Source organism: Myiozetetes cayanensis, unplaced genomic scaffold (assembly GCF_022539395.1).
Source record: "Myiozetetes cayanensis isolate MyiCay16 unplaced genomic scaffold, myiCay2020 scf20-37, whole genome shotgun sequence".
NCBI lineage: Eukaryota > Metazoa > Chordata > Aves > Passeriformes > Tyrannidae > Myiozetetes > Myiozetetes cayanensis.
The window spans coordinates 2,156,656-2,169,226 of NW_026087412.1; the positions used below are offsets into that span (position 1 = coordinate 2,156,656).

At 51.0% G+C, this 12,571-nt stretch overlaps 1 protein-coding gene across 5 annotated transcripts in view; it reads left to right on the top strand.

The window, feature by feature from the left end:
* The window catches only part of CACNA1H (calcium voltage-gated channel subunit alpha1 H), a 110,108-nt gene that overhangs the window by 59,693 nt on the left and 37,844 nt on the right, over positions 1-12,571 (top strand). For all 5 annotated transcript variants that reach the window (XM_050317252.1, XM_050317254.1, XM_050317255.1 and 2 more), the window contains exons 9-16: positions 1,505-1,656; positions 2,640-2,825; positions 3,459-3,576; positions 5,091-5,246; positions 7,891-7,981; positions 9,718-9,926; positions 11,340-11,771; positions 12,425-12,525. In XM_050317252.1, the coding sequence (XP_050173209.1) occupies positions 1,505-1,656; positions 2,640-2,825; positions 3,459-3,576; positions 5,091-5,246; positions 7,891-7,981; positions 9,718-9,926; positions 11,340-11,771; positions 12,425-12,525 (1,445 nt within the window). The remainder of the gene's footprint in view (positions 1-1,504; positions 1,657-2,639; positions 2,826-3,458; positions 3,577-5,090; positions 5,247-7,890; positions 7,982-9,717; positions 9,927-11,339; positions 11,772-12,424; positions 12,526-12,571) is intronic.

Here is a 12,571-nt window from a genome sequence, read left to right on the forward strand (position 1 = left end):
TACAATGGTCTGGAGGTGGCTGTGGGCAGGTGATCCTGCTGCTCATGTGCTTCCTGGAGACTCAGGAACTGGAAAATTGCCCAGTCCTTCCTCTGGTGTCCCTTGGGAATTGGGGTGTATGGATTGTAACCACAAGGACTGAGCTCTCAGGGCTTTCTCCTGGGTAAATGGTTGAGCAACAGGCAGACTGTTGCATAAAGTGATTTAGCTGTGAGTGATGGTTCATTAGCAGCCCACAGGTTGGCACTGCCTGTAGGAGGGGATCTCTGGGCTCTTCCTGCAGTCAGGTTGACTCCTTTATCCCTCTCCTTCCATTGCCAAGGGTTTGGTTTGCAGAGCGTGGAGTTAAATGTGGTGGTGCCACAGCATTGCAATGGCCTCTCCCTTCAGACCCTCAGACAGTGCAACAACATACCCAGAAACAGCCAATTCTTACCCTGGTGTCTAATGAGGGATAGGGAACAAAGGAAACCACTGACAGTCCAGGAGATGAGTCAGATATGAAAATCACACCTTTTCCCAGACAATGTTATTACACTGAGGAAAAGGAAATGAAAGAGGCTCATTTTCTCTTGCAAAGGAACAAGCCTTGAACTAGAAATGTGGAAATGCACGTGTCAGAGCCTGGTGCTGTTTGAGGGAGTGGGCAAACCCCAGCCCTCTTTTTGTGTCTGTCCCTGCTGTGTCATGTTTTGGACCCTGGGTGCTGGACAGACACTGCTGCACTTGCCAGGAAAAGAAGATCTCAGGCACTGTCTGAAAACAAGTTTGTAGCCCAGGGTAGTTAGGTGATAGAGGAGGGGAATGGAAAAATCTTGGATTTAAGCTGCATGAAGCCTTGTACAGTCAGAGAAACCCACACTGATCCTGGAGGGAGTCCTGGCTCTCAGGACCACACTGCTGTCACTTGAACAACATCTGCTCTATGTTACTAGGCAGGGCTTCAGAAGGAAAGATCATTTTGGATTTTTGGGGGGACAATTTCCAAAGGGAGACAAATATCTCAAGGGACATAAAACTACTGATCCTGCTGACTTTCACTTGTTTTCCTAATTCTCTTAAGAGATATCTGGAAGAAAAATACTTTGTTTTAATATTGCTTTAAAATGACTATTCATCTATCCAAACCAGTGGTCCTGGTTTGGATGTAGCACTATCCATGAAGTTCTGTTGGGGTTAGTGCTGTGAAAACAGCCTGACCCATGTGAGTCCAGATGGGAGCCTCCAAATCATACAACTGTTCACCTGGATAATTGTATTTTGGAACAGTAAATAAACCCTCTCCTTTGGAAAGCAACTGCTCCAGAAACGGGCTGGGATTCTGTGTTTCCACTAAGACTCACAGGGACTATCCATGAGGTTTGTCTGCTGTTCCCCTCAGACATTTATCTGCCTCCATGGCTCTCCAGGAGGAACATGGGAGGAGGAACATGGGAGGAACATTCCAGCCTTTCCTGTTTCCTCTGTGCATCTCTTTGACCCCGTTGCTTTTCTGCCCCCACAGCCAGATGAGTTGACCAACGCCCTGGAGATCAGCAACATCGTCTTCACCAGCATGTTTGCCCTGGAGATGCTCCTGAAGCTCCTTGCCTTTGGCATCTTTGGCTACATCAAGAACCCCTACAACATCTTCGACGGCATCATCGTTGTCATCAGGTCACTGCTGGTTCTTTCCCTGCTTTTCCGATGGCTCAGCCTGGTTGGGGGTGGGATGGGGATCTGGAGTGACGTGGCACGTGTTAATGCAGGGCTGGGGTGGGCTAGAACTGCGCTGATATTTTGGATTCCTGTCGTTAGAAGGGCTGTCCAAAGTAAATGGACCTGGCAGATGGAGAACAAAGTCTATTTCTGCCACACATCTGGCACTGGGGGCGATTTTCCACTCAAGTGCAGAGTGGCTGGTCCTGGGAAAGGAGAGCAGTGAGTGTCCACGTCCCAGCAGAGTGCCCTCCCTGTCCCAAATTATCACAGCTCAGGCTGAAATAGGGGAAGCAGGAGGGAAAGAGGGCACTGTTCTGCTGTCCTCTCCCAGGGAACACTGTCCCAGCCTAAACTGGCGGTGCCACAGCACATGAGAAGCTGCTGCACCCCTCAGAGCTAGGATTCTTTCCAGCAGTGCTGGTCACCCCCCTGGCAGTAATTTGGGGCAGAGAATTCAAGGGAGGCACAGATTCAAACCAGGACAGTGCTCTTGGCTTCCCTTGGCCCATCCCTTCGATTCAGAGAAGGGAGGAGCAACAGAGACCAGGAGCAAAGATGTAAATCCCTCTGGCTGTTCCTGGTGCAGAGCTGCGATCCACGTTCTGTGGGTGGGCTTGTGACAGACGGTAGCTTGTGACAGCCTGGCAGGGGATGTGCTGTGAAGAACCACAGAAAACAAGGGAATCAAAGAGTCAGAATCCAGAATCAAAGAGTCAGAATCCAGAATCAAAGAGTCAGAACCCAGCTCCAAGGGAGATAAGCTGAAGTTGAACTGGGAGTGAAGGTGTTCTCCAGAAGCAAGGAAAGGAGCAGGCCAATAAACACTCCCGTGGGGCTCAAGTGGTGTGATTCCCGTGGGAAACCCTGGAGGAAAAGCAGCCTCAGGGCTTCCCCCGTGCTGTGCTGCCGGTTGCAGCTGTTGCCCCATGTCCCTGCAGTGTCTGGGAGATCATTGGGCAGTCGGACGGGGGGCTGTCGGTGCTCAGGACGTTCCGGCTGCTGCGGGTGCTGAAGCTGGTGCGGTTCATGCCCGCCCTGCGCCGCCAGCTCGTGGTGCTCATGAAGACCATGGACAACGTGGCCACCTTCTGCATGCTGCTCATGCTCTTCATCTTCATCTTCAGGTACCAGAGGCTGCAGCTCTTCCCTGATGGGTTGGCCAGCTCAGTTAAGGGGCGTGGAGGTGGGAACAGTGATGCACTGCGGGTTCCTGTGGGGTGGAGCTGCTCACAGCAGACTGTTCACCCCCTTTCAGTCTGTTTTTCCCTGCAGTTCTCTAATTCTGTAGGTGGATGAAGTTCACAAACAGGCAACAATTGCTCCTCGGGTCCCTGAGAGGGTCCTGTGGCCATGCCAGAGGACACTGTCACTGCTGGACTGTACCAGTGTTACATTTGGGATGGAGGTTGTACAGACCCCAAGACATTGGCCTGTTTGACCCTGTAATGCTCCTTAAGATTCCTTTGTTGGAAACCAGTTGGATTAGGGAGCTGGCAACGTGGTTTGTCATTTTCTAGATGAAGGAGATCCCTTCAGTGTAGAAAATTGTAATGAAATGTGGCACAGAAAAGACAAATTTGCAGGGTTTGATCAGTGATCATGTCAGTGCTGGAGCAGATCCCACCTTCCCAGGAGATTCCACCAGCACTCAAAACACTGGGAGGGGAAAAGTGTCCAAAAAAATCACTGCAATCCTCCCTGCAACCTCATTTCCCACAATAACATGCTTCTCCCATCCTCCTCTTTCCCCACTCCAGCATCCTTGGCATGCATCTGTTTGGATGCAAGTTCAGCCTGAAAACTGACACAGGGGACACAGTTCCAGACAGGAAGAATTTCGATTCCTTACTTTGGGCCATTGTCACTGTGTTTCAGGTAAGCTCTGGGTCCTTGGGGGAGTTTTAGTGTGGAACACGAGGACTTTTTATTTCACAGAACTGTTCCAGGAAGTGCCAAGTTTCGTTATTAGGGAAAAGAGATTGTGTTTCTGTGTCTGTAAGCCCTGAGAAAGAAGCAGTCTGCTAAAATCAGCACCGTGCATGTCTCTTGGGAGCAAAAGGAAAGTCTGAGAAGGAAACCCATCCATATTTTCCTTTTTTGTAATCAATAAGATCAAGACCCACAGTCTGCTGCCCATTCTGTCCCTGTTCTGCAGATCTCTGTCTCCTCACTCACCTGCACTGCCCCAAAAATGCACTTTGCAAGCAATTTCGTGTTACTGGGAGTGCCAAATACCATCACAAATCAGAGCTGGAGGTGCTGGGAAAGTCCTTCTGTAAAAGGTTGAGTTTCCTCTGCAGCCAAGATCTGGTTTGTGCCTGAAATTACTGGCATATTCCATAATATATAAGCTGCTATTTCAGGGACATTTCTAAATATAAAGATTAGTCTTTTTCTGTTCCAAAGCTCAGACTTCAGAGCCCCAGTGCTACAGGTGGAGCACAGTGTAAATACCATTGAGCCAAGTTTCTCAGCACGAGGGTAGGTGTTCACCACAGTATCATCCATTCAAGGTGCAAACCAGTCTGGAGCCTCCACTGTGAAAAACAGAACTTCTTGCAGAGGAGCAAAGACAAATCAGCCTCAGAGGTTCACATTTTTCTCTCACCAACACATGGATTGCTGCATTTATTTATCCTGCCAGTCCCTTGGGAATTGGAGCTGGCACAGAGCACAAGGGCTCGGTCCTGTGTCCCGTGAAGGTTCCTGAGGGACATGACTCAGTGCAGCTGAATTCAGTCCTGTCTCCCCAAAGCCACCTTGTTTGCAGGAGAGTTTGAGGCCATTTTCACTGCAAGCAGAAATTAAGGTGGAACACGAGTCTGTCATCCATTTTTCCTCGGGCCCCAGGATTTTTGAGCTCCAGGAAAGCTCTGAGGAAATCCCTTGGAGCAAGGTTTTTTTGTGAGGATGTGTGTTTTTCTGCCCAGCTTGTCAGTGCTTTTACCTGAAGGAAACCACTTTGCTTCCCTGAATTCCTTGAGCCTCCTAATGTCATTTATCCCATCAAATATCCTGTCCCTTACCCTTTCCTTCAGCTTCAATTGCCTTATAAAGGAGACAAGATCTGTGGCCCCAGGTCTGTTATCTGCTGATGATTATCCAAGGAGGCAATACCTCCACGAAATAATGGGATTAGGACAAGTGCATCCTTCATGTTATGATATCTGGGATCTGAACTAAACCTCTCTGGGCAGCCAGAGGGGGAGGTTTGGCCAGGAGAGAGCTCTCATGTGAAGATCTAAATAAAGGACATTTTGAGACCTACGAGCGGTTACGCTCAGGAAAGGTCAAAAAGCAGGGGGAGAATTGGCTGAGAGAGTGTTTGAAGTAGCTGCTGTGCAGGAGAGGGGTAACTGGAGCCTTCCCTCCCCCTCCCTTCCCTGCAGATCCTCACTCAGGAGGACTGGAACGTGGTCCTGTACAACGGGATGGCGTCGACCTCCTCGTGGGCAGCTCTGTACTTCGTGGCCCTGATGACCTTCGGGAATTACGTGCTCTTCAACCTGCTGGTTGCCATCCTGGTGGAGGGATTCCAGGCAGAGGTGAGAGGTGGGAGAGCACTGGCACAGCTGCAGGGATGGATCTGTGTCAGTGCAACATCCTGCCATGGGAACAGCCCTGAATTTAAAGTTGAGGGGTGTAGATGGGCCAGGCTGGGCATGTGAAGCTCTTGCCAATTAATCTTCATAATTAAAGCCCTCTGGATGTGTGGTGGGACTGGGGAGACCAGGATCTTGGTGGATCTGCTCCAGGGTCTGTTGTGTGACACAGGAGAAATAATTTAGGAGTAATTTTACTCACCAAGTCTCCCGTGTATCCCATGTTTTGTGTTTCTTTATGGCCAACTTCAGGCCTTTATTTTATATATATATTTATATATATATTCTATTCTGTAGAAGGCCTTACATTCTAGCCAGTTCCAGTCATGTGGACCAGGCAGGATGTGAACTGGGTCTCAGTCCAGGCCTTTCCTTGGGACTCTGTCCCTTCTGTGTTATTTGCACAGCAGCACAAGTTCAAAAGCTGCATTTCAAGGCTTCGAACCTTCAATTTTTGAGATATTTAGGACGATGCTTTAAGGCAGTTTTCTCTGCCCAGCAGCCTGCAGGTACCTCTGTGCAGAGCAGATCCCATCCCTGACCTGCCCTCTTGCAGGTTCCTCACGTGCTCCTGTGAAGCCAGGGAGGGGCAGCCTCGTGCAGAACTCCCTGAGATCCTGAGCACTGAGGCAGCCAAATGGTTACAACCCAGGGGTTTAAGCTCAGGCTTGATGGCTCCTTCCAGAGCTGTTATGGAGCATGATTTCAATGTGTGTAAGCACTGCTTTGCAAAGCTGGTGTTACTCACCCAGCACTGCCTCTGAAAAGGCCACCAACCACAGGCATGACATTTGCAGGGCACATTTTGCTCTCCACTTGCAGTTGTTACAAACCCTGACATCAAGCCCATGGGTTTGTCGGTTGTCTGGGAGAGAGGAGTCAGCTGTGCTGCAGAAAACCCTTCTCAGGGCTGGATTTCAGCTGCCAGGGCTGGAGTCAAGCCTTGCACTTACAAACCATGGAATCCTGGAATGGTTTGGATTGGAAGGGACCTGGTTCCATCCCCCTGCCCTGGGCAGGGACACCTTCCACTGGGCCAGGGTGCTCCAAGTCTTGGCTCTGGTTGTAAACCAAAGACTGGTTGCAGCCTCACTGCACAACTTCAGGAAGAAGTATCAGTGGAGCTGGGTTTTCTTTTGTCATGCCTGGTTCTGTTGGTAGGTTGGGAACATGGCAGGAATTCTTGTTTTGTCCTCTTTGACTTTGCCCTCTGACAGGGGGTTGTTCTTGGCAGTCACTAACACACTGAGGGCACTTCTCCTCCCTTTGCTCAGGTGTTTCTCTGACTTTAACTGGGGAGTGACTCCTGGGAGACTTGTGCAGCTGAGAGGGTGCATGTTAGGGCTGCTCTGAACTCGGAACCATCAGCAGTGTTTCAGCAAGGACAATAAAAATTGCCCTGTGAATCTCAGGACACAGTCTCAGCTTGATCCCAGGCTCTGCTCAGCCTGTGGAGCGAGTTTGCCAGGAGTATGCCTAGAAGAGAGCAGGCTTAAATGGCCACAAACCCATTTTTAGTACATTTGTGCCTAGTCCAACAAGCAGCCAGACCATAATTGCATATTTGTGCTTACATTGTTCCCTTGTCAGTTTGAAATCTACCCCAGAGCTGCTCTGGCAAAGCAGACAAACCTTCTGAAATCATGCAGATCTTTCATCTGCTGGTGTTTCTGCTCTAAAACAGAGGAGATGAATAAGGCAGCTCAAGCCTTTCAGTCATCCTGGCTGCTTGGCTGCACCAGTTTGCAATCCATCACACATGAAATTAAGTTCACTGCCACTTCAGCTCCGTGTCTCTAGAAACCATGGTGATTTGTTCAGGCATCAGTGAGGGAACTGTGCTCCTTCTTCTGGGATCAGCTGCTTTAATCCAACCATTTGCTATCAATTTGCACAGATTTTCTGCAGTCTTGATGAGTCCAGCCAGAGTGAAGCCAACAGTCTGCTGGAATCTCTCCCGCAGCAAGGAGAAGTTCTTCTGTCCCAGGCTGATTGTTTTTGGTACTAGAGATGTTTGAAAGGGAAAATTGACTGAACTTTCAGGAGGAAAGGCAGGGTGAGGATGGTTGGCTGTTCTCTGTGCTGCCTCATTCCCTCTGTCTCAGCACAGCCAAGAGATTTCCCAGTACAATCTCAGTTCCCAGCCAGCCTGAAGGAAGCAAACCAGGGCTGGGTTCTCAGATCTAACTCAAATTCACAGTGCTGTCAAACAAAGAAGAAAAACCCTTCAGCATCCTTTGACATCAAACCCCCAGTGCTTTCAGCTGGGGTCATGGGGAGTGCAGATATGGAACCCCACCATGCCAGGTTTTCGTAGTCACTCCCGTGACTGCAGCCCCGTTTTGGTGTTCTCTGGGAGTCACTGTTCCAGGAGGTTGGTGCAGGTAGGAAACACAACGTGGCAGGAACAGCCACAACACCATCCTGCCTGTCCAAGTGTGAAAATTAATCAAAATATAGAAGAGGGACTTGCCTGGGGTCATTCCGTGGGGCCACGCTTAAACTGACCTTTGGGAGCAGAGGTGCCTCTGAGCTGCTGAGTAATCCAAATTATGGTGCCTGTTAATTATCCCCCTCCTCTCTGCAGGGTGATGCCACTAGGTCAGACACAGATGAGGACAAGACATCTGCCAACTTTGAGGATGATTTTGAGAAGCTGAAAGACCTCCAAGCAACAGGTAGGGTTTTGTGTCCACGTTTTCCTGGCATCAGCCATGACTCTGCTTCCATGTCTTCTCACAGAAACTTATGGGGGGAAGCTGGAAGAATCCATTTTTTTTGGCAATTAATCTGATAGCTGAGTCCACAGAGCAGCTCTGCAAAGTGAAAGCTAAATGAGCATTGATGTTTCCTTTAAACAGATGTTTTTCTAATTTAAACTCTACGAGGATATTTTGCTGTGTCTCATCATTTCTCCTGTACCATTCCCCCAGAATGGTTTGCTGACAGCAATGTTCTCACCCTACTTTCTCAGCAGCTTTTCAAATCAATCATGTTCTCATCTGTTCTTTTTGGTTTCCCACACAAATGCATTTGGGTGAGGCTTGATTGATGGAAATGTTGCTGCTCATTTGTGTTACAGGAGGGTCTGGCAATCGATTTGAGGTAAGGCCACACTCTACCAGAGCACTAAAAGCATGGGATAGTAGGTGACAGCCTTCACTCTGCAGAGTTTGCAGCCAGAGAGGTGACAAGGAGGGATGCCATAGTTTAACACAGTGAATGGCATGATGGCAAACAGGAGCCACTTTAGTTCCTCTGTGCTTTGATTCCCAGCTTGGGCTCTGCTAGGATGACTTGAAATGCTTCTAAACCAGGTTTTGTTTCAGCTAAGGAAATGATATTGATTGTGGTGAGCAGATGGAAATTCAGCTGAGGAAGGGGCAGAATAATTTGTTGGGGAAGCTGAGACAGAGCTGGATCTCAACAAGGTGATGGAGCTGCTCAGTCTGCAGATGAAGCAGCAAATCCCAAACACCAAGAGATCAAATATCCATTGCAAATGGTTGGTAGGGAACCCACAGCGCAGCTCTACACCAGATTTACACCAACTATTTGTTGAGCAGCTTCAAATAACAAGAGATTTCTAGGGGGGAAAAAAAACCAACATTGTCACCTCTTCTCAGGTAATACAGGAATAGGAAACAGGGCTGAACTTGCCATTGAAAACCAGGAGTGATTGTGTTGTCTCCATAAGCCTCAGAGGTGCCAACTGGTGACTAAACAGCAGAAAGGCTTTAACATTTCTATTGCAAAGCTGTTGGTCTGTAACACATACAGGGCCAGGAGGAATGTGTTTGGCAGATTAGCAAATTTGGAGCTGCAACTTCCACCCCCAGGGTGAATGGCAGTGTTCCCATGGCCTTCTGTGGTGCAGGTCAGGCATTTGTGCACAAACCAGCAGCTGAACAGATGATCCAGCAGAAGCAAAGTGCAGTGCAAGAGCAACCAGAGCAGGGAATGCACTCACTTGGATTCCTCAGTGCAGCTTTCCTGCTGATCCTTCCCCCTCCTTAAGATTGGTCCTGCAATATGAACTGATTTCTGATATAAAACCAGGGCCCACCAAGCCCAGGAAAGCAGGAGCCAGTTCAGCTCTAGTTTTGAAGTTGTGTCAGGGCAGGCTCAGGTTGGATCTCAGGAGAAGGTTCTTCCCCCAGAGGGTGGTTGGCACTGAACAGGCTCCCCAGGGCAGTGGGCACAGCCCCAAGGCTGCCAGAGCTGCAGGAGGTTTTGGATGATCCTCTGGGGCATAGGGTGTGACTCTTGGGGGTGGTCCTGTGCAGGGATGAGGGTTGGACTGGATGATCCCTGTGGGTCCCTCCCAACTCAGCACATCCTGGGATTCTGTGATTTGGAAAAGTGATTCCCGTAGCTGAGCACTCACCCCGTGTCCCCTGTCCCCTCTGCCCAGAGATGAAGATGTACTCCCTGGCTGTCACCCCCAATGGGCACCTGGAGGGCAGGGGGTCGATGCCCCCTCCCATCATCCTGCGCACGGCGGCCACCCCGATGCCCACCCCGAAGTGCTCCCCGCACATGGACTCGGTGCACACCTTCGTGGACTCGAGGAGAGGCAGCAACGCTTCCCTGGACCCCACGAGCTACGATCAGAAGTCCTTGGTAGGTTCCGGGAGGTACCGGCGTTCGGTGTTTTCCAGCTTGGGAGTCCATGCCGAGCCGCCTCAGTGGAGATTCAGAGCCTGAGACAAGTCGTGAGTTCACGCAGTTACCTCCAGCTACCCCCTCAGAGGAGGGGCAGGAATCTTTTCCCAACCACACTGGCCGTTTGTGGTGTCTTGGAGAAGCTGCCAGGTGTCCCTGTGAGGATGAGGCCTGTTTCCCTCTCGGTGTTTTGGGGTTGTGTCTTGAATTTACAAGGGGGATGAAGCACTGTTTGTCCTCCCCAACCCAGCTGAGCTCTGGTTACAGTGCAGCAGCCCCATGGGAGGGGAAACAGAGGGAACAAGGAGTGAGCTGATGGATTGCCACCAGGCACAGCTCACAAGAGCAGAGGTCTGGCTGGAGCTCTGCTCTGGCAGCTGGCTGTGCTTGCCTGCAGCAGGGGAGCGGGAGGGCAGCTCTGTGTAAACAGGCAGCAGGTTAAGAGACAAAGCGGATTTTTGCTGCCGCTCATTGTCCCCTTCCCGTGCTCTGTAACTGCAGGATCGTGTTCAAATCAGGGCAGCAGACCGTGAAGGCACTTTGTGCAGAGGCAGAGCCGCTCTGCCCCTCGGTAAAGCTGCTTGGGCAACGTGGTGCTTTTGAAAAGAAAACAGAGATGGCTGTTGTTTGCCTTGGGCTTCCGTGGCATTGCGAGGTGCTGGAGAGGGTTGTTCATTGTTTGAATCCTTTCTGGGAGAGCACATCAGTGCCACCAGCCAGAGGCAGATGAAGCAGTCAGAGGAGAGCTGCCCAGCACTGAGGAGGAGGAGGAGGAGGAGGGAGGCAGTTTGCCTCGCTTTGTGCTGGGAGGAAGCCACGGAGAGAAAAGGAGTTTCCTTCTGGCTTTTCTGCACTGACCTTAAGCTCCCTCAACCTGCCAAAGTGCACTGGCATAGCCTGATCTGTGCCAGAAATCTGTGTGAGAGAAATATTCATTCCACTGCATTATGAAGAGAAAATACTGGAAATAGGGGCATGATTCCCAACAGACACTTGGGTGCCAGGGCTCCTTTGGAAGGCAGGGAAGTTGTGGGCTTGAGGAACATGAGGCAAGAGAACACCGCTTCATCAGGAATGTCTTTGGGTTCAGTTTTCTTGGGGAATTGGTGTTGTCAGGACAGAGGGAAGTCACACAGGACAGAGGATTGGCAGCTGTGCCACGGGGGTGGGTCAGGAGCACCCTCAGTGTGTCCTTGGCCGGGTGCTGGGCTCCCATCTCAGGGCTTTGACCTGATGGAACGGGAGCAGTGAGGGAAGCTGGGAGGGGAAGACAAGGCCTGCAGCAGGAAGGATCTTCCAATCTGGGCAAAACACCACATCCCTCGGCTGCCTCCCGCAAGCAAACCCTCAAGTGTCGTTCTTCTCTCCCAGTCCAGCCTCCGCAGTTCCCCTTGCGCCAACTGGGGCACCAGCAGCAACTGGGGGAGCCGGCGCTCGAGCTGGAACAGCCTGGGCAGAGCCCCGAGCCTCAAGAAGAAGAACCAGTCGGGAGAGAGGGAGTCCCTGCTCTCCGGGGAGGGCAAGGGCAGCACCGACGACGACTCGGACGACGCCAAGTCCAGCACGGTGAGCCGGCCCTCGCTGCACCGGCGGGCGGAGTCCCTGGATTACCGCAGCTCCCTGGAGCTGCCCGAGCTGCTCCAGCTGCCCCCCGTGCGCCACTCGCTCGGGGTGAGCCCCGTGGCGCTGCCCCCCGAGTTCCAGGACTGCAACGGCAAGATGGTGCACGTGCCCAGCGAGCTCTTCCTGCGCGTCGACGGGCACAAGGAGGATGCCCTGGACTACGAGGATGACATGGAGGATGTGAGTGGAGCAGGGAGGTTGGGGGGTCCCAGGAGGGCTGGTTAGAAATCCATCATGGAAATGTGTTGCTGCCTCGTGCCTGGGGTAGGGAACACCAATCCTGATCCGAGGATGGGCCTTCACTTTCTAAAAGATCCCTTTTTTTAAGCCACAGAGTTGGGCTGTTACAGTGGTCTCCCACAAGGGGATGTGCACCCATTTGCCTCGTTTTGGGACTAATTAAGAATGTCCCCCTGGCCCAGGATGCCTCCAAAAATAAGCTGTGGACAAAACAACTAATGAATCTCTTTACTCACAAGAGCTGTTTGGCACCTTGAAAGCCTGAAAAGAATGTGTTCTACTTAGCTTCTTGGCTGTTTCAGGCCTCTTTGGTTTTGGCACAGCTTTGGGTGTCAAAACAACACCTGCCTAGAAGTCGTGTTTATATGTCACTCCACAGCAGCCCCTTCTTCCACCCCTTTTCCTCCCTGTTTTACTGGACAGCTGTGACAGTGCCCACCACAGCTCTGTCCCAAAAGCTGGGACAGCCCACAGGCACTGTGAAACCCCATGTACTGCCTCCCCCCTGCCCCCCTTTCACAAAAAACCCGTGAAAGTTGAAGAGGCAGGAAAATAAAAGAGGAAGAAAAGGCGTCTCTTCTTTTTTTATCCAGAGTTACTGCTACCGGATCCGCAAAGTCCTGGAGCCCTACAAACCCCAGTGGTGCAAGACTCACGAGGACTGGTCCCTCTACTTGTTTTCCCCCCAGAATCGGTAAGAACTCTCAGTCAAATGCCAGCCCAGCAGGTTTTTGTGGTGA